Source organism: Varanus komodoensis, unplaced genomic scaffold (genome assembly GCF_004798865.1).
Source record: "Varanus komodoensis strain SLA01 unplaced genomic scaffold, ASM479886v1 scaffold37, whole genome shotgun sequence".
Lineage (NCBI taxonomy): Eukaryota > Metazoa > Chordata > Lepidosauria > Squamata > Varanidae > Varanus > Varanus komodoensis.
The window spans coordinates 4,631,131-4,653,040 of record NW_025335889.1 but is presented as its reverse complement, the minus strand read 5'-3'; the positions used below and the strand labels follow the sequence as shown (position 1 = coordinate 4,653,040).

Here is a 21,910-nt window from a genome sequence, read left to right as displayed (position 1 = left end):
TTCATGACAAAGATGACCTTTGAGGAAAGATTTGAATTAAGGAAGAAGAATCCACAAATAGCTATTCTGGTAGAGAATTCCAGACATGTGGAATGGCAAGGGAAAATGGTTGGAACCATTTAAGAATAGGAGATCTTGGGCTCATACTAGAGCAGCCTTTTCCAACCAGGTGCCCATCAGATGTTTTGAAATTACAGTCCCCAGCATTTCTAATTATTGGCCACATTCCTTGAGACAACCAAGGTCTGCACATGATGCACCCTGAGTATGAAAGTTATAGTTTTGCCATCATTGCTCCCTGGGAAAGTTCTGGCTTGGTTTAATTTGGACCCACTTCTTCATCTTGTTCATCAAAGCACCATGTTTTGAATGCTTAAGGATACTTCCTTCAGATAAGCCTCAATGACATCAATAGGACTGATTTCCAAGAAGACATGTATAAGACTGGTTCATCAGTATCCTGGTAAAGTTTAATTGGTCTACCTAACAGGCAGAGTTAGAACATGACTGCAAGTAACTTTGTTCTTTTTTTGTGTCTTCCCGAAGTTTTGCAAAATAAATTTAGGGCCTCTATGACCTCTGGATTTCAAAACCTTTATGTTATTTTAATTTGCAGGTGTAAGCTTTCACTGCTTAGTGGCCCTTTTACAGGAGTTGCATTAGTGTATAATGAGAGTTTGAAAGAGCATTGCAAATATATATCTGGAAAGTAAAAGCACCTGACCTAAGAGCCAAGCCACATATTACTTCAAAGACATAGCTAGCTGCTGCATATTTATTATTCTAAAGTAAGAGCAAGGCACCAGATTTGTGCCCACACACAGGTAATTTGCTTTGACCAAAAGCAATCCATTGAAGCAAGTGAAAGTTTTGGTGATAGAAGGGAATGGAGCCCTGATCCAGATTAGGATCTGAGCAGGGGGCAAACTGTTAAAGGCTTTTAATTTTTTCCCTTTTGGCTTAGAGATGCATTTGTGTCAAATCTTTTTTAATACAAATCACCAAGAAGAAGTTTCTGATCTGCACATGGAGAGATTGTGACACATAGATTGAAAAAAAGAGAGCCTTTAGATTAACTATAGGAATTAAATGCTATTTCTTAGAAATGAGGAAGTGGCATAAAGCATCAAGGTGTCAAATCATTTGGGGTAGAAGCAAAGTTTTGTTTACCGTTTGATGACATGAAGGCTACTCTGGAGGAAATCTGTAGACTGGGACTGGGCATTTCAGGCTTGTACGTATTAAGTAGCTTGCCCATGGCAGATAAAATTCACCTTCGGATGAGAAGGCAGCCTTTGCACATTAAAAAAAAAAGTAGGACAATCCTAAGCATATATCCTCAGAGAACCATAATGCCCAATGGTGCCTGCATCTTAAGTTTGAATAGCTGCCAATGAGTGAGCTTAGAAAGAAAAGGCAAGGGCAGCTACATCTGCCATCTACCACTGCAAGCTTTTCTTGATTATCTTTACCTCAAGCCTATCTTTTGCTATTGCAATTACTGCAGGGCTCCTTAATTTCTAAAGTGAATGTCATCTAGGTTTCATCCTGCTTTCTGATGTGCAAGGGCTGATTGCAGCTACATACTGGTGAGAAGAGTTCACTCTGAATATGCTCAGAGGCCCCTTTTCATTCATTATCCTAGCCTGTGTTCCAGGGGAAGTCCTAGCCTTGCCAATAACTTCCAGGCTGCTCCAGGATAAATCCTGATGAGTTCTGCCTATTTTTAGGAAATTGATAACATATAACTGCTGCCTTGACTAAAGAACTATGATGCAGCTCTTTTGGAATGGGGCTTGTATGGGATATAGGTTGTCTCTAATGCTATCTTCTTTTGGTGGACACAATTTTCCCATGCCCTTGCAGCTCCTCTCCCACATCCTCCAAACCCATTCCAGATGTTTGGGACACCCTCTAGAGTATATCTGTGATGCATATGGGGGAAACCCCTGTTGTGCAAATCGCGTATTTTTGTTATATTAGATTCAGTGCCTAGTCTGCAATGTGGCAGCATTAACCTGTTGAATTCACTTAAAATATAATGTTACCAGCAGCTCATAGTTATCTGGTCATTACTGTAGGGACTGGGAAGAAAGAAGCTGAGGGTTCTATTACAGGTTCTATTCAGAAAGAGAAAGCATAATAAAGGCATTAACAAAGGGCCTTCACTTCCCCACCACAAAAGAAATATGTAAACCAAACAAAAGCAAGCATATCTTTTTCACATATTGATCTCCCACTAAGTTTATCTCCACCCTGAAATTACTAGGAAAACTTATTTTGAAATGGATATGGAAATGTACAGATGTTGCCTCCTACACCCTCCCTTTTCAAAGGTAATACAAAGGAAGTTCCTTTTCCCTGTTATATGTTGGTTTCCCGTACCAAAAACAAATGAACGAGTACTTTGTCTCCTTTCTGTCATCTTCCCTATCACACTGCTGACTCTTAGAGATTTAGTTCTATGGGAGCAGGATTCCTCTCACTCCAAAAGGCTACATGCAAACTACCCTCCTCAAAGACAATTTCATCCTACATGCTATAAAAGTGTGTGTAAATGGGCAAATTGTAAGTTGTGGTTTAAATGAAGTAGGGTATGGAGAGGATGAAACCGATGAAGATATTTTCAAGAGGAAGGCAATAGGCCTTTAGTGGACAGGCAGGCCTGCCATCAGAACATTTGTGTAGGATTGCCAATAAATCCCTCAATTTTCAAAAAAGGAAGTCCTTGTACAGGTTTTATTCAGTCAGAGTGAGCTGTTGATGGAGGGGTGGGGGAGGGAAAGGATGAAATCTTTAGGACTGAACTGGGAAAATACTAAGTTTAGAGAGGGAGGGAGGGAGGAGGGGAGGGAGACCAACTGTATGATTCTATGAAACCCAACAACAGAATACTCGTAATTCCTAGTATGGTGAGAGTCGGCTACTGCTTTGCACTACAGTGTCCTCTGGTGGATATTTCAAAATATTGCATCTTCCTGGGAATCTAAGCATGTTCAAATTGTTAGAAAACTAGAAAAACTAAGTAGTCCTCCCATGCACGCATGCCTTATGAAGTTGTATAATGCTGGTGCAATTTAGAACCTTTCTGGACCATTATTTTTATCACAAATATTTGCGGCTGTTGCCAAAACTGTCACACATCTGGATAGTTTTGAGTTTCAGTTGCAGTGAAATGGCGTGTTCCCATTATTACATTTCTATTTGAAGTATAGTAATTATTCCTAAATCTGTATTATGCATATGCTGATTTTATACAGATCCTCTCTGTCGGTGATGCATTTTCCCTTCTTTGTTGATGTCTTAAGAGTTATGCTATAATGGCCGGAGGAATGTGATTCTTGGCCCAGGGGCAAAGATTAACATATCTTACCATCAGTATAGAGCTGGACCCTTCTACTTTTTTAAATTTCCTTCACATTACATTTCCAAAAGTGTCCTTCTTATTTCCGTCCCTTAACTCCAAATCAGATAATAGTTATAATCTGCCAACCTGGCCCTTGTGCCATGTTTCCATTGCCTTTACTTTATATGTTGCCATTACTTTGGAATGTCTTTCCTCTGAACTATCTCATTTCCTGCAGGGTCTGACTCTGATTATATGCCTTCCTCTGTGCTATGGAACCTAATAAGCTTCCCTCCTGCACACCAGTGGCAATGTACTTCTTGCCCGTCCTGCTAATGTGCGTAGAAATAGTGAGGGTACCGTCCCCTTCTCAAGGTTTAGATGCGAAGCATGCAACAAAGTACCATCACTGAAAGAGTCACTGTTCATTTCAGTTTCTTATAAGCAAGCAATAATTTAAATCAAATGAATAAATAATGGTTGGTTAGAGAATTGGGTGGGTTGGGTCCATGGGAATGAGACAGATTTGAGGCCAAGAAAAAAGAAGTGGGTGGAGGGAAGAATGATATGTTTATGTTCTGTGAACTGGACAATATATTTTCCCTAAGCTTGTTAACATTCACTTATTGACACAGAGTAGAGTGGGGATTGCCAACTTTATAATTAGGCACTGTAGCTGCATTTTTATAGCACTGAAGCTGGCATTCCATAGTGAAATGTTTCATATTTTGAAATCTTTGTGTGTATATAATTAAATCTATAAAACATTTAAATAACTTTTAAAGTTTTATTTTGTTTAAAATCTGATTAAAATAGTCTGACAGTTAAATATATAAATGTATAATTGGATACATTATTGGTGCTTTTTGTTTTTGAAGTGCTGCATTATGTACATCACATTATCTGCATATTGGACGATTTGGCTCTTTATAGCAGCTTGATCTGCAGAAATTAACTAATGAAAATATTTGATTACATGTCATGAAAAAGTTCACCTTTCTATTTCTGCATGTTATGCTTCTGCACATGGTAGGCATGTCATGAGCAGAGCCGGCTGGAGCCAGGGATCAGACTAGATGGCCTGGGAGGCCCCTTCTGACTTGCTCTGTTTCTATGTTTTCTATGTTTCTGTGTCAAGAATAAGAGCAGACCAAGCTGTTTCCACCAGTCCTGTGTCCCAGTCCATTGGTAATTTTAAGAGCTCAATCAGAGTTCTGAGAACCACCAATGCTTATCTCAGGCCAAAGAAGTTGATACTAACAACACTTTGCATTAATACAGAATGTTAAGTTCTCAATATTCTCAATTGAATAAACATTTCAATAATGCTGCAATGTAGGTTGGTATCCACCAATGGTAGTTGTAGACAAGGGTTGATTGCTAGAAGGAGAGCAACTTGTCGAAGCCCATCTGGTATGTTCATGGGAGAACTGAGATTCAAACTGGAGTGGTTCACAGCTTAGTCTCATTGCCCATGCGATAGCCACATCCTGAACAGAAAATTATCTGGGGATAAAAGCAAGACTGCAACTGAAGACCTTGAGAAGTAGTTGGAGTCTTCTGTTGGAAAGTAAATCCCACTAAGAGGCTGATTGCCAGTTTGGAGGGTCTACTTCAATTTGCTATTTGTACACACAAGAGCAAATGGCACTGGATTCAAAAGTAACAACAAGAACTTGCTTGCACAAAATAACCTTGTGAGAACAATATGGTGGACAATTTGGCTTGCTGCATAGAATTCCTCTTCAGAAAGGCATCAGGAATAAGGGGGAGGCTTGGTACAAGCCTAAAAGAGCTTCACTGCAATAAATTGTTCCCAGTTTATATGTTGAAATGAAGTTTGTTCGTCTGCCAGCTCAGCCTCATGCCTGAAAGCCAGACCGTTCTTTTTCTTTGCTATATGATGGGAGACCTGTAATGCAATATTCTGTAGCTACAGTAATACAGCTAAACCACAAAGTGGGGGAAAATACCCTTGAATTAAGAGTCCTTTGTGCAGTAACTTGGAACTTGTGAGGTTGCCAAATGAATGTGGACACTTACACTGAGCTTCCAAAAGGATCCAAACATTGGGTGGGTGATGGTTATTTTTTCTGCACTGCATTAAAAACAGCTGTTTCTGCAGGGGTTTCATTAAAGAGGCACCAGAGACTGTGATCCTACCGCACTTACTAGAGAGCAAGAGCTGTTGAACTTAGTGGGGCTTACTTCTGAGTAAATATCCTTAAGATTGGATTGTCACTTGCACATAAAATGACCCAGAATGCTATTTCAAGCACTAGCCTCCAAAAATGGTCTTTGTGCATTGGTGGCCTCTTACTACTTAAAAAAAATGCAAAAGCAGGATTAATATTTGCAGAATCTCATCAGACATTCATTCTCTCTTTGTTCAGGAAATCTTCCAGACTTCTTGCTGGAGTGTTTTCATTTTGAAACAGAACGATGAAGCTGCTACATATTGCTCCTCTTCTTTTCCTTGCCTTTACAACATTGGAAGCCCGACCAAAAGTCTTAGGTAAGCAAGCAGCCACCATTGTCTACAGCAGCCTTAGCTGATCCTGATCAAATCAGACATGCACTAAAAGTGGTGGGGAATAACCCATGAGCTCACTGACACAGACCAAGAGGTTGGAATACAGCTCCTATAATTTTCAGCCCATTTGGCCATGGTGCTCCCTTCTGGGAATAAGAGAAGACATTTGGGTAATGAGAGCAGCTTATATCATTATTCACTGAGGTTTTTGGGGTTTCTTAAGTGTTATTTTACAGGAAGACTCTACACTCAATTACACTGAGTGTTTTGCAGACTGTGGCTTCCCCATCCCCAGTTCAGCCAACCATCTACTTCAAAATGAAGATGTTTTATAATTCATTTTTATAGCCACAGCTCTAGTTCAGGTGACTGAATGCCAAATGTAGACTTCTTCCCACACAGAGAAGGACCACTGTACAGAATATTTTGTTGCATTTGACTGCACCAAGCCAAATCTTTTATTGTCATTCAGCGTAAAATACTATATACTAGGAAGCAACACAACTGCCTTTACTTTTTTTGAAAATGTGTGCATTTTATTTTAGTTTATTAGCAAGAATGTGTTGCTTGTTTCAAATGTGCTTTTTAAGGGTTAGGGTTAGGGTTTCTATCTGTTAAGAAAGATAGAAAAGCCCTTCCTTAAGAATATGCTGAAAATCTGGGATGAGTATAGAGCAAGATTAATGCCGATAATCTCACCATTAATCCCAATCACAGAAAATGAAGAATGTCCAGAAAACTTGTACTTTGAGAAAAATACTGAAAGAAAAACAACTTTACAGGTTAAAAGATTGGTTGGAAAAACGAATAACAGGGAAAGGATAAAGGTGATATTATAAAAAGAAAAAATTACCTGGTTTAATGTTATGCAATTAGAACAATGGACTGAAGAGTTTTATTTGAAAGTAGACCTGAGGATTTAAAAGCTGTCCTGTGTTGGAGGAGTGATAGAGAGGGCATTTGGCCCCTTGGCTTAATAAGTGCATTGTTCCAACTCTTCATTTCAAGGTTATTTTATCTGTTGCAACTTGTCTTTAAATCCTAATTTGGGGTATTAAAAAGTTTGTTAATTTATATTGTTGTTTTAATAGAAGAGTAAAATAGAAATTTATTTAACTAAATAAGGAAGTTATAAAAGTTGGCTAAACTGGGTCTCTTCCTTTTTGCCCTCCAGCAACTAAATGTAAGACCAGTCCACTGGACATTGTCTTTGTGATTGACAGCTCACGCAGCGTCCGCCCGTTTGAGTTTGAGACCATGCGGCGCTTCATGATCGACATCATTCACAATCTGGACGTAGGGTTTAATGCCACACGGGTGGGCGTGATCCAGTATTCCAGTCAGGTCCAAAATGTCTTCTCCCTCAAGTCCTTTTTCACCCGGGCTGAAATGGAGAAGGCCATCAACAGCATTGTCCCCCTGGCGCAAGGCACGATGACCGGGCTGGCCATCCAGTACACCATGAACGTGGCCTTCACCACGCAGGAGGGGGCGCGGCCACTGCACAAGAAGGTCCCGCGCGTGGCTGTGATCGTCACGGATGGACGTCCCCAGGATCGTGTGACCGATGTGGCAGCTCAGGCACGGGCAGCTGGCATTGAAATCTATGCCGTGGGTGTGCAGCGGGCAGACATGAGCTCCTTGCGGGCCATGGCATCACCCCCACTGGAGGAGCATGTGTTCTTGGTAGAGTCCTTTGACCTCATCCAACAGTTTGGCAAACAGTTTCAGGACAAATTGTGTGGTAAGTGATGGGGTAAAGTCACCTTTCATGGCCTGTGATGAGCGTTAACAAGTCAGAGCAGAATGGAAGGAGAAAAGATGGGATGACATGTCCCACCCTTTGGCAAATCCCCTTTTGGGAAGCTACCATTGGCAATGGGCCCTATTTTCTCTTGCACAACCTCATCCATATCCTTTTTCTCATTGTCCTTTTGCTCAACATATTTAACTATATTGCTACTTCCATTGTTTAAAATGCCTTTGCACAATCCACCTTTGCATTTAGGCTGGTTGCAGAAGAGTTCCTTCCTCAAGTTCAGACAACTTCTCCAATATCAAATAGGATGTGTGCTTGGGCGAATGAGCGCCTCACTGATGGGATTCCACAAGTGTAGGCATTTCTCGCCACCATTGCCATTTTTATAATATGACTGTTGCTCTCTGTACTCTGATCCTGCTATTCCATATACACATAAACTCCTAAACACTGAACATTATTATATAAATGATACCTTTATTAGTCTGTTTAGACTAGCAGTGATCAGGATGACACACTTTCCAAAATAGAAGACTATTATCCACAAATGATATCACCTGGAAATGCTTCATTCAATCCCTGCCATAATTTTGGCACTCTCTTTTTATGCCTCAGATTTCTATACTTCAATTGTAACATGAGTACACACACCTGCTGTTTGCTAAGATATACTTTAATTTTGCCTTGTTTTTCATCCTTTTTTTTTTTTATGAGCATTTCAGTCTGCAATCCATTAATGATGTTTTCATGTTTGCCATAAGCAATACATCAAGCAATGGGGAAATCTCAAGTACAAACTCTTGAGTAAAGCTCTTTGATGGAGAATCAAATTTTATTTCCATTTCATTGTATAAATTGTCCACATTTCCAGTGACAGACATTTCCTGGACAGTTTGTAAAAGGATAGTTAATAAAATATTGAATATTCTTAAAGAGTGCTGTATGAATTTATCTATTTATTTATTCTCTTAAAAATACAAAACTGCTCTTTGGATTACAGTGTGTGACTAGTCCTGTTTAGAAGTTCCAAGAATACATGCAGTCTGGCCCCAGCTCTAATGTCCTCATCTTTGCTGGCTTCACTTCAACCACCCTATATTGAACAGAAAGTATTATGGAACCTTTACATGCTTAGTTTAGATATACCTTTACAATCTAAGGGTTTTCAGCAGAAAACCTGAAAATTCCTGTTTCAGATTTTCCCATTCAATGCACAAAAATTGTGGGGCTGCCTGTGACAATGGGGACATCAGAGATGGGGTGGTGTGCAAGGGCTTGCTTCCCCACACAAGGCTTTCTGCAGAGATCCTGTTGTGAGAGATTTCTTGGTGGTGTCATAGGCACCTGCCAATCTGCGCTGCTCACTGCAGGTTTCTGCTGCAATCCTTTCCCTCTAGAGCTCAAACAGAGATTGAGAGAGAGAAAGAGAGAGATTCATTTTGACTGAATTCAGGATGGATTGCCTTCACCCTCCTGATGCATCTGTTCTTTTCATGTGTGATGCAAGCGGCAGATCCCTGTCTAAAGGCACCAACTTGCATCTTTCAGGCGTCGATATGTGCACAGAATTGGATCATGGTTGCCAGCACACCTGCGTCAGTGTCCCAGGCTCGTTTTATTGTCAGTGCAAACCCGGATACAAGCTCAAAACGGATGGAAAGACCTGCTCCAGTAAGCATGACTAAATAACTGCTAGTGTAACACATGGTATCAGTCAAATGGTGTTTAGAGATGACTACATGGATAAAAATTATCCTTGTTCTTGAGCTTTGGTTTCATAATGTAAACTGCAGGTTGAATGGAACTGATTTTACAATGTTGCTGAATTGGAAACAAATCATAAAATTTGACAATGAAGCATCTGTATAATCTGAGTCTGTGCCGGACGTGTGCCAGTGTGGAAAACAATGTGGTGTTTGTTAGCTAGTTCTATACTATGCTGTGCAAATCCCTTGCAAAAGAAATCAGTGCTAGGGAGGAAGGAGCCAGAGAAGTGGACATGTAAAGAACAGTATCTACACATACATTTCCAGATAGGACAGAAGTAAAGTATGAATATGGCACTTGAAACAAAGGTACGCTGTCACTCGCCTTGTTCAAGAGCTGAGGTTGCTGTGGCTTTCTGCCACTCTGGATAGCTGCACCTCAGTTCCCTGGTTGCAATAGTTAGAACATACAAGATTTCCTTCAGTCATTTGTTTGAAGGCCCAGACTATGTGTTCTCTTCTGCTTCTGCAGTCATTGATGCTTGTGCTGATGGGAAGCATGGCTGTGAGCACCAGTGTGTCAGTTCCCATGGCTCCTACAGTTGCCGCTGCTGGACAGGCTATCAGCTCAACCAGGACAAGAAGACATGTAGCAGTAAGCATTTCTTCATGCCTTGCCTTTTCCCTGCAAGCTATGCAAGGCAGCTTCTATAAGCCTTCTCCTTCTCTTCATGTTAGTCTCGGAACTCCCCTAAGCCCAAAGCCACTCAAGTGAGTTTTTTGGCTGAATGGGGACTAGAACTTGAATCTCCCGAATCTCACTCCAGCACTCTAACCATTATACGAAGGGAAATTTCAAGGGAAAGTCAGTTTGAGGTGGGGATTTTTGGCAGAAGAATGGTATGGGTAGGGACCATCCCTCCTCTTGACCTGCTTATCTTAAATTTGACCAAGATTGTGGAAGCACAGAGAAGGGTCCTGGCTGCTGTTTCTGGTGGTAGTGGTGGTGGGGTGATAGTGGTTGTTTTGACCAGGGAGAGAAGCTTACAGAGTAAATGCATGATTGCTTTAGGGCACAAGCATTGGGCATCTCTTGACATAAGAGCTGGTTTCCATTTTGGAAGTGCTTTCAAGGGCTTCATTCCAGCAGTGGGTAAGGGCCAAAGGGGCAGGGCAAACCCCCCCCCCCCACTATATTTTAGTTTAAAGCATTTACAGCCCTGGGTCTTAGGAGCTTCATGTCAACCTATCAGAATTCACAAATGCTGGAAAGAAGCCAAAGAATCAGTGGTCATGGGGATGGAACCCAAGGGCAGGCCATCTGGGCAAACCTGGAGAGGTCTACTAGAAGCCAGGTAGGGAAAAATTGGCCTCCAAGCTTGAGGCTCCCCACCCCATCTCAAGGGCCTGAACAAAAGATGATGGTACGAAGTAACAGCCACTGTCTGCTACCTGCTTGCTCACCTGCCTTGCCTAGCTTTGGGCAGTGGATGGTTCCTCTCTGCATTGGGTAGACATTATGGGAAGAATGGCAAGGAGCTTATTAAGGTTCAGTGGGTAATGTGGTGAACTTTTCCAGTATCCAAAAGTCAGGATGGATGTTTGAGAGCTATGCAAAGACCTTATGGCCTTCAGAAGAGCACCAGAGATTATTGGCTTAAAGCTGCTTTCTCCAAGTATATTTCTCAGATAAGAGCTACAAGAATGGAAACTGCCTGCCTCACCTGAAGTAGCCCCCCGCCCACCCCTTCCCCATCTCTTACGTGCATACTGCCAGACACTGAAATAGTGGGAGAGAGGAGCTTTACGAAATGCTTGGCACAAGGCATTGTCCTTTGTTTTTAGCCTGGGCAGAGGAGTTGATGCGTCACTCACCCAGGCAGCCTTGGAGGCCCATGAGCATCCCCTGGGCAGAATAGGAGCCAATAGGATGTAAACCAGTACGATAGGATGTAAGCCTGTTCAGGGATATGAACTTTCATTCGCTTGTTTCTGTTCTGCATCTACATTTCATCATCGTATTAAGTAAATCGTATATAATCTTTAACCTATGTATAAACTTTCTTCCTAGTATCCTTGAATCTAAAGTGAGGTGTCCTTGCTGACCAGACCCCTGGGGTCTGGGATACATGGTCTATGTGCTGATCTGTAAAGGGTGGCCTTACAGAACAGTTCTTGGGATCTCTCTCTTTCAGTGATCAATTTCTGTAACTTTGGCAACCACAGTTGCCAGCATGAATGCGTTAACATCCTGAATGGATTCTATTGCCGCTGTCGTGATGGCTACACACTGCAGGCTGATGGCAAGGCATGTCAAGGTGAGTTCTGTATGGGCAGGACTGTGATGTGAGATGTGAGATACCTTAGTGTCACACACACACACACACACAACACACAGGGGTGTTAAAACATCCAGGGCAATATCTACCTTTGAGCAATAACTAGGGGGTGAAAGAAACATTTCTTTAAATGTATGCATTTCTATACTGCTCCATGGCCAAAACTCTGGGTGATTTCTACCTGGAAACTAGCTTTTGTTTTATTTTGTTTTGATTCTGGCATAGGCACGGGGGGGGGGGGAGCTTAATCTTAAAAGCTTCCTACCCCCCCCCAATACTGTGCAAGGGTCCCAGTGCAAAATCCCCCCTGTGATACTGTAGAGTAAATATGAAGGCCAAAAGAAACAAAAGACATACCTGCCAGACATGGATTTAAAGTAAGGTTTGTTTTGGACCTAGGCTTTCCAGGTCACTATTGAAAATGAGCTGGAGTATTCCAGAATAAGAAAACCACTGGGATCAGGCAGAGGAGAAAAACAAACAAACATACAAACTTGTGTGAAGAATCCCCTAATCATCCCACAGAGAAAATGGAAGACGTCTCAATAAGACCCCAGGTTCTATGCCTCATGTAGGGAAGCCCTAATATGCCTTCTTAATTATGTTGAGGGTGCAGTCCTATACATCTTAATTCTGAAGTAAGCTCTATTGACTATACGGATGCTTACTCCAAGGTAAATGTATATAGGATTGCAAACCAGACCTAAGAAATAATAGAAAACTCTTGTGATGATCTCTAGGATACGTTTTGCTAAGCATTGGAAAACAAAATCAAATCTAACAAAAGCTGAATGGATTAATATGATATAGGTCCTTATCAACAGACAATGTGGATTGTTGTTAATACAGCAGGATTGTGTGTGCTGGATCCTGTGTTCCTGGTGTGATAATGCAGGAATGATCTGTCCCTGGGTTGTTCGTTGCGAAGGTTGAACCTGGAACTCTGGATTATTATGGAACCAATGGCCCAGCATGTGATCTCATCTGAAACCAGCATGCACACTTATTCCTATTGTATTTTCAACAGCCTTCAGTTAACAAACCATGGATTGTTGATTACATGCAAACCCAGTCATAGAATGTAGTCAAATTAAGTGTATCCTATATGACTAATTGTCAAAATGTAATTCTAGCCTGGCCAAAATAGCCCCTTTTATAATGAATAATGTACAGTCCTGTCTAACCTTGCTAGAAAGTAAGTCTTATTGAAGCCAGCAGACCTTACTTTTGAGTAAACACGGTCAGGATTATTCTGTCACCTTTTAGTTTCAAATTTCAATTGGGATTTTATAGATGTAGCATTTATGATACTTGTTTTCTTTTTGATACTTTTTTCTCTTCTGTAGATTTTTTTGTTTGAGGTCATGATGAGTTTGAAAAACATGCTCTTTATAATGTACTCATTTGCAATAAAAAATATCTCTGCCAACACCCACCCAATATAGATGATGAGATTGGCTTGTACTCTTTTCACCATCTGTTGCATAGGGATAGGATACTCTGTTCCTGGCTTTGGATTCATTACCAAAAGTGTACCATTATAAACCTTATTTTAAAAGTCATTTCCTTAGGGATTTTGGAATGCAGTTATTCACTTTGCATGGAAAGTTCTTTGAGAAAGTCAAGTCTTCTTTGACACATCATTTTAATGGTTCTGTGCCAGACACAACATGATAATCCACTTCACAGGTAACTGAAATTATTCTTGTGGTTTGTTTCAGCCAGTGATCTCTGCAATAGCATTGAGCATGGATGCGAATTTAAGTGTGTCAGCACTGCTGGCTCTTACCACTGTGTCTGCCCTGAGGGTCAGCAGCTTCAGGCAGATAAGAAGACATGTAACAGTGAGTATCAGTGGCTGGGCATGGCATGGAATGCTCTTGGTCCATGGTTCTTCAACCTGGAATGATGCCCAGTCAAGACATCTCATAACCATAGCTTCGCATATAATTTCAAAGGGATAGGAGAATGGTGATGGTATTGTTTGGTCATAACGGATCACCATTTTTGGTCTATTTTAACCAAACACATGGGACATGATGAGGAATGCATTAACTTTCTGATTACCACTACAGTGGATGTGCTGGGATGGGTAACAGCAGACTTGCATGGAATTAGGAGAGGTTCCTAGGGCTGAAATGAAAGGGAAAAAAGTATCGTTTGACCCTCCCATACCAAAGGATCTGCTGTCATAAAAGGATTTGTCTGTGATCTGTAAAGATTCTGTGAAGAGAAGCACAAGAACTTCAGTTTAGGAATACGTTCTTACAGAGTGTGCAGCCGATCAAACACCAAGACGATGGCAGCTCAGGAATGAGACCGTGCAGTCTAAGTTTAAACCTTTAAACTACTAAAGTTTAAACAACTTTAAACCTTTCTGCATGTCTTTTTTCATTGTTACTCTAGAGCAGGCATGGGGAGGCACTAAACTGGATCAGGGCCACAGCATGTGGGGTTGGGGGGGGGGGCGTGTTCAAATCTGAGTTGGTCCTCCTATTCTCACCCTAGGGTAAAAATGAAAAAAAGAGGTAGAGGTTTGAAGTAATGTTTGTTTGGGCCCTGAAACAAGCCAGCTGGTGACTTCTGGAGCAGGCAGGTCAGAGTCCGAAGGAGTAGAGGCAGAGTATATGGTTTAAGCTGGGCTGGAAATCAGGAGAGTTCGCTTAACAGCTTTTACCAAGGACAAGATGCTCAGAGGAGGAAGGTGACTCGATTGGCCCATGGTGGTTCCTGATGGGGCTGTGGTGTCAGCTGACAGCATTCAAGCAGGCACTGAAGCCTAGATGGACTTCTTAAATCCACAGTTCAGAGTTCTTTTTGCTGATGAACCAGAGCTCTGGTTGCACACCAGGTCAAACACTGCAAAGTCACTGGAGACCCCCTCTTGAGAACCTTATTTGAGGCTGCTCCCAACACCAAATTACAATGTGCTGGAATTAGGATTGGGTAGGGATCCTCTGAAGGCCTGTGAGGCAAAACTTTGCATGATTGGAAATGTAATTTGTAGAGCTGGGGTCCTCAAAGATGCCTAGATTGGGAAATTAGAAAGTATTGGAGCATAACAGAAATATAGAAACAGAATGAGTCGGAAGGGGCCTCCCAGGCCATCTAGTCTGACTCTGGCTCTACTCATGACATGCCTGCCATGTGCATGTCCAGCCTATCCTTGGACACCCTCCCTGATGGGGCTTCAACCACCTCCCGTGGAAGCCCATTCCATAACCTTGGGGTCCTAACTGTCAGGAAGTACTTCCTGGCATCCAAATTGAACCTTGGTCTGACTTTATGCTCTTTTGAAGGCAAGGCCAGTGTTGTCTCATTCATTTCACCTTCCCTTTCCTCTCTGGGTTATAGAATGCAAAGCTGGGCACATTGACTTGGTGATGGTGATTGATGGCTCCAAGAGTGTCCGGCCTCAGAACTTTGAGCTGGTGAAGCAGTTTGTGAATCAGATTGTGGACTTCCTGGATGTGTCTCCACATGGTACCCGTGTGGGGCTGGTCCAGTACTCCAGCCGTGTGCGCACAGAGTTCCCCCTCAACAAATTCACGACAGCTGCTGATGTCAAGAAAGCCGTGCAGAGGGTGCAGTACATGGAGAAGGGCACCATGACTGGACTAGCCCTCAAGCACATGTTGGAGCACAGCTTCTCTGAGACAGAAGGTGCCCGACCTCTCTCACAAAATGTACCTAGGATTGGCCTGGTCTTCACTGATGGGCGCTCTCAGGATGACATCTCCGAGTGGGCTAGAAGAGCAAAGGAGTCAGGTGAGGGAGCTACGGAAATGCGTGAGTTGGAGAAAAATGGGGACAATGGAAGAGTTGTTGCAGAGTTTATTTCTTTACCATCCAATAGATTTTTTGGGTGCATTGCCAGAGTTAAAATCTGTGAAAGCAACATGATAAAGTAGAACACCTTTAAAAGTTTAAAGCAGAATACAACCAAAATAAAAACCCAGAGAGCCGGCCAGTAGCACAGATCTAAAAGATCTAAAAACACAATGATACATTTAAACCAAAACTGAGCTGTACCCAACCACGTTGGAAGAGCCGCCCCTCATCTAGCCCAATATCACTTACTCTGACCAGCAGTGATATCTGGTTAGCTAAAGACACTCACTGCCTCTGCTACCCGGTACTTTTTTAAACTGGAGATACCAGGGATCAAAACTGAAACCATCTGCAAGTACAGCATATATTTTGCCACTAAGTCCCTCCTTCTGTGGTCCCTCATGCTTCCTTTTGTCATCTTCTTTTTAGAAAGCTCAGATCTGGCCCACACCTCTGTAGCAGTAAGGATGCTAACATTTGCTGACCACCTGCACTGCAAATTAATAGGGGCTTTATGTCTGCTGAATTGTCATGGCTTCCCTAAGGGAGTAGATGCTGTAACTTCCAAGGTGAATGGGGAGGTGCATCCACTTTGGCTTTGAGTCCGAACTTACAATGAGCTCCCCATCATGCTGAACTCCATCCTCTGTCCCCAATGTAGTTTCAGTGTCATAGGAAGCTTCTTAAAGGTTCCGATTAGAACCGTGAGAGGATGCTTTGCCCCACTCACAATGGAGCCACTGGCCTCCAGTGCCCACCCTGGGACTTGTAGCTTGGTGAAGGTGCTGAAACTTCTGTGCTACAGAACCCAAGTCCCATTGGCACAGAACTGCTGGGAATGGGGAATGAGAATGATCCTCAAACCAGTTTTAAGTCTGTGCTGTAAAATTGTCCTGAAGCCACTCCGTAGGCAGAATGGGCTGGCAGCACTTGCCTTTAACGATCTGGGCAAAGTAACGTGGGCAAAAACTCCACTTCTGGAAGGTGAACTAAAGCTTGCTGGAACATTCCAGCCAACCGATCTGCTTCTGTGTTTTGGGGCAGTGTCAGGAATTTGTGGCTAATTAGTGAATTTTCTGGTTTCCTTTTGTTATTGCCAAAAGGCAAATGCATGGAGGCTCAGGTTACAGTTCCTAGAAGAAGTGAGGCCTCAGAATGCGTTTACAGCCAGTTGCAAAACTCCTAGAGATTAGGAGAAGAGACGGTCCAGTGGTCTTTCTGATGTCTGCCCAGATGAATGCAGTCAGCTTGCGTTTTGCAGTAAAACCTAAACAAAAAAGAAGGGAGGGGAAGAAGTGTTTGTCCTTGGCCAGTCCTGTGTCTAGAAGTGCTTGTTTGCTTCTTCTTTTTGGCTGTTTAGTCATCTGGATTGTGGTCTTGTTCTTTCTCATGGGAGGAAAAGACATTAGCATGATGGGAAGAATAAAGGAAATTCAAGTGGACCGATACACAATATTTAATAATTGCCACATATTACTTCTTCACTGTTTATCCTACAGCTCTGATTGGTTTCATTGGGTATTCCAATTAATTGCCTAGATTGGATATGTTAGCCTCCGCCAGCCTAGTGCTCTCCAGATATGTTAGAGTACAGTTCCCATCATCCCCATGCTGGCTGGAACTTGTAGTCCTATACATCTGGAGGGCTCCAGGTTGGGGAAGTAAGCCATTGGTGACCTGGGAACACCAATGGTAGAGATGGAGAGAATGGTCAGGGTTTCTTAGTCCATGTCAAATTTGCATGTGTTTATTCACAACTCTGTTCTGTCCTTTCCAAATTAATGTGTAGCTTTAAAAATATGCATATAACTATGCATTTCTTATACACAAAATATGCATTTTTAGTCATATTTTATCTGCAATGTATGCAGAGTTCAGCCTTGCAGAGAAGTCTGTATGCTGGAACCACTGCAGCAGGCCAGCTATTGAAATAAAGTGCTCCACCACCCATCTGTTTTCAGGAAGCTGTTAGAGGAGCAGTGGAGCAAATTTGCCTCTTGTCTGTTCCTATTCATACTGGGGAAATATGATTTTAAAAATATTTGCCTTTGCCTTGGCTCATGCAGAGCATGTTAGAAGACAGAGCCCGAGGGGAGCCATTTTCAGCCCTTGGTCAGTTCAGAATTTGTGGACGAAGAACTAAGGTCAGGCAAAAGTAGGAAACATCCAAAATAACCTGCTGGTAAAAAAGGACAAAGTCTTAGGATATTGCATTTATATAATTAAGTACATGTGTGTATAAATATATTTTCTGTAAATAGTCTATCCTGTTTTGGCCCTCTGCCATATTTTTTCACTGTGATAAGGGGGACTTGCGGTTAGATGTTTAAAATTTGGCAGTAGAGATTTCTGAAAAGATTGGACTCAAGGTCAAATTTCAGGTTACTTATCTTTTCTCTCTACTGTCTCTACTGTCAATTTTTTAAAAATCTCAACCTCTGAAGAAGGCCTAAAATATATGGAAGAGGGCTAAAATGAACATTGAGGGCTAAAAATTCCATTGAGGAAGAAATGGTATTTTCTTCAGCATTTGAAGGCGTAGTCTCTTTTTGCCATCAACTGAAAAACTAAGAACATAGATTTTAAAAAATTCTTATTCTAAACCAGGAGGTACAGTGCTTGCTGGTCAAATATTTGTGACGGATACCTATATTTAAGATGGTGCCTCCAAAGGCCTCCTGGACTGAGTGTGAATACTATCTTGTTACTGAAGTTCAAACAATTGACCAGAGTCCCATCAAACTGAATTCTTTCCTACAAATATCTAAACTTGGATCCATTCTATGTTGCTGGAATGCAGGGATTACCATGTTTGCGGTTGGCGTTGGTAAAGCTGTTGAGGAGGAACTCAGGGAAATTGCCTCTGAGCCGGTGGAACAGCACTTCTCATACTCAGCAGATTTTAACACGATGACTCATATTGTTGACAATCTCAAACTCAACATCTGTCCTGGTAAGTGAGGATGCAACCTGGGGATGAAAACAAAGCCTTTTGCTGTTATGTCGGCACCATCAGATACTTGAATGGCATTTTTCAGTAGATTCCACTGGTAAATGGCTTATTCCGTATCCAGTTCTCTGTCCTGCCCAGCTAGCACTTAGTGTCCAGATTATTTTGCATTAAATTTAGAAGCCTCTTAAAAAGAGGATTCAATTATTATAAGCAATCATGTGGCCAAAAGTTTTGCAAAGATTTGGCTGTCTTTCCCATCACCTTTATCAGATTTTTAAGATGAATCTGATTGTACCCATGCCGTTATACTCAGATTTTGCAAGCAAACTTAGTTTTCCTTGGATTGATCAACACTGCATTCCTACAGCTCGTGGACCATGGAGCTTGCTAGAATTCAGTGTTGTTTATGTGTAGACGCAACAGCAGATGTCCTTAAAGTTTCATCTGTGGTTCCATATACATTTTGCACATGGAGAATGGGTGTTTTGCCACTTCGGGTGTCCTACATCCCAGAGGCACATTGTTAGGGTTTTCAGGTGATGCCGGAAGATACACAAAATCTCTTCCTAAGACTGTTCCACCCTGCAGCTGAGCTGTGGTTTAGCTTCTTATCTCTCGCAGCCCAACCCCACTGTGGAGTTTCTTATGGACAGAGCAACTGCACATAACAAAATGGTTTTAAAACATTTTAAAAGAATTGACTGAACTTAGCAAGCTCTGCTTGCACACAGGGGCCCACACCTGAGCTGAATTCAGGACTACCAGGGTCTTAGAGCAATTACATATTGCTGAGCCTCCTGCAAGATCATAAAGGAGGCTGCCTCAAGCACATAATTATTTTCCTGACATCTTTGAGGTCAAAATTATAGTCCCTAAACAATTCTTACTCCTGCCCCCCAATACACCTCTAATCACACCTCACATTTCAGATGTCCTTAATGTTGTATAGGAGTCAACATAAAAGGAAACTGTCATATTCAGTCCATTCATAGATGAGTCTGCAGTGAAGTTAGAAGCTTCAGATGTTGAGTATTGACAAAACATGTCTGATCATATATCTAATGCATTTTTATATTATTTCAGAAGAGGGCAAAGGTGAAACTGAATTCCGTAGCCCATGTGAATGTGAGGCCCTTGTACAGTTCCAGTCAACCACAGTGGCAATCCTGGAAGACCTCACTGATAAAAATATCCTTTTGGTTTAACCTTCACAAAGCAAGTCCTGTTAAACAGGAATGTTGCTCTAATGTTCCTATTCTGGAATTGCCACATTGGATATCCTCTCCCATGGGCATTGGGTGGCAAATGTTCCTGAGGAAGTGGGCACCTAAGAGCTAGAGACTTGAGGGTTAGTGCCCTGACACATGTGGAAACCTTATGCAGAAGACCCAAATAATTGCTTTTTAGGATTTCAGGGGAGGGAAGATGGTGGCTTGAGCAAAAGGTTTAAATAGGGGAAACCCCAGGCACAAATATACAGTGTTACATAGCTTACTGGTTAGGCAAAATGGACCTCTGAGGGTAGAATTAGAGATAAAAAAGGGAAATTTGAACTCCTGCCAACACAAATTTCCCCTGCAAGTGCTACCCGACATTCCAATTATGTCTGCAAATGTGGTGATAGGACACCATGTTTGCTGACTGATTATCTCTTTTCTGTTGACACCTCCTCGTAGGTGCCTGGGTCACACTGGCTAGTCACCTCAGCAAGGTAGCATAGGGAACATCCATAGGTGAGCAGCACGCATGGGGCATGGTGTGAGACGAAAGGGCACTGCAGGAGCTCCTGGACTGCCAGTGTAATGTGAGATGATGGGACCACAATGGGTTTGTTCGGCAAAGTGCCTTTGTGATTTAGCCTCAGTAGCGACTGCTTGAAATGGTAAAAAAATCTCAAAGAGGAGAATGATGTAATGACCATTTAACTGGCAGTATCCAGTTGAACACTAGTGCTAATGTACATTACACTGCATTAGCAGAAGGGCCTTTGAGCCGAATACCAATAGTATTGGTTGGTGTGGCAGCATTCCTTCAAACTCATTACACCAGCTAAAGCTACAGGCTGTATGTTAGAGGTCTCCAGTTGGCTTCTGCCCCATGCTTATCAGTCATTCAGCCATTCAGTCATTCATCAGTCTTTCCCCATATTCTGATGCCAGGAGCTACAATCCTCAGCTGCCTTCCCTTTGGTATGCAATGATTGCCTGCACAAACCTGTATATTGGATTCCTTAACGCAAGCACTTGCCCAGATGACTGCCCGACTTGACCAGCTGGAAAACCAGATTGCTGGCAAAAAATGATCACAGGAGACAACCACCCTATATCTGGGGCTCATCACTGTCATTCCTAGACCTGTTGTAAATGGTCATTTGTTCTTATATCACAGGATTTCAAGGGGAAGTGAAACCACCCCACTTCTTTCCTGGGGTTTAAAAAATAAAGCAGAAACTCATGTTGGAATAAATTTCCCCCCTTACCTGAGATGGATATTTGAGTTAAGTTGTGACAAATCTGGTTCAGCCCCACCAGATGGACACTCCAGAGCATGAACACGAAGTAAGAAATAACATCTTCAAGAGTTTTGGAGGTTGCTCAAAACTTGTGGATTCTTTCATGAGGCTTCATGGCAAACACAAGAGCCTCTGAGAGCAAAAGTCCTGGTTAACAGACAAAGCCTCTCCCTTGCTAAATTGTATTTTTAGACTCAGCTGTTGGAAGGAGAGACAGCAGCAACTTCTAACATCCTCAAACAGAAGACTCTGTTTCTGTCTTTGTTACCTTTCACTGTGAATGCTAGTGCCTGCAGCTTCTTTGTCTAAAGCTTTCTGCTTCAGTCTCACACAAATACCTGCTTTTTAAAAGGAAAAATAAGTTTAAAAATAAGTTTAAAATTTTAACTAGAATAAAGTGCTCCTCAAACTTGAGTTGAGACGTATTTGATTGGTATACTCAGCCTCTAGTCCCAATTTGACAGTATTGAGGGAGATTTTGGCATTACTCTCTCCCTCCCTTCAGAAGAAAAAAAAATCTAAATATGTGTGTGTGTGTGTATCTTTCTTTCTGAAAGCCGGGCAGGGTAGTCATTTTTAAACAAACATCTTTTTATTATATGTAAATTTTTATCCTGATTAATAAACTTACTGAAGATTTCTTATCTGCTTATGTCTTCTTTTCAGTGGGGACTCTGGAATAAAAGGGAGTGTGAAATGTTTTTGAAACATGGGTTTCATGTTGTCTGAACTCAGTCATTCTCTACTGTCCCAGAGGGATTTAGTGGGGTTCAGTTATAGAAAAGTGGATTTTGGTTCAACACTGAAACCAATTATCTGGATGCAGGGTGTTGGGCCTCTTGCACTAACAGTCTTCAAGCAGAAGCCGGCTGTCCATTGGGGAATTTCCTGCACTGACCAAGGCATTGTCCTAAATAGTTTTTTGCTTCTT

The 21,910-nt window shown here is 42.0% G+C and overlaps 1 protein-coding gene across 1 annotated transcript; it reads left to right on the top strand.

Annotated features, from left to right (window-relative positions):
- The first annotated feature begins 7,121 nt into the window (after window positions 1–7,121).
- On the top strand, window positions 7,122–21,504 carry MATN4 (matrilin 4). Its single transcript, XM_044440289.1, has 7 exons — window positions 7,122–7,623; window positions 11,540–11,662; window positions 13,405–13,527; window positions 15,038–15,451; window positions 18,315–18,467; window positions 19,551–19,628; window positions 20,684–21,504. The coding sequence occupies exons 1-7, from the start codon at window positions 7,137–7,139 to the stop codon at window positions 20,767–20,769; spliced, it is 1,464 nt and encodes a 487-aa protein (XP_044296224.1). The 5' UTR covers window positions 7,122–7,136; the 3' UTR covers window positions 20,770–21,504.
- The last annotated feature ends 406 nt before the right edge of the window (window positions 21,505–21,910 follow it).

What these genes read in the sequence shown, in the direction of transcription:
- MATN4 (XM_044440289.1), top strand. Translation starts at nt 7,137, where the DNA reads ATGCGGCGCTTCATGATCGACATCATTCACAATCTGGACGTAGGGTTT. An exon ending in TGATGGCAAGGCATGTCAAG is followed by an intron (nt 11,663 to 13,404) that starts GTGAGTTCTGTA and finishes GGTTTGTTTCAG; the next exon opens with CCAGTGATCTCTGCAATAGC. An exon ending in TAGAAGAGCAAAGGAGTCAG is followed by an intron (nt 15,452 to 18,314) that starts GTGAGGGAGCTA and finishes GCTGGAATGCAG; the next exon opens with GGATTACCATGTTTGCGGTT.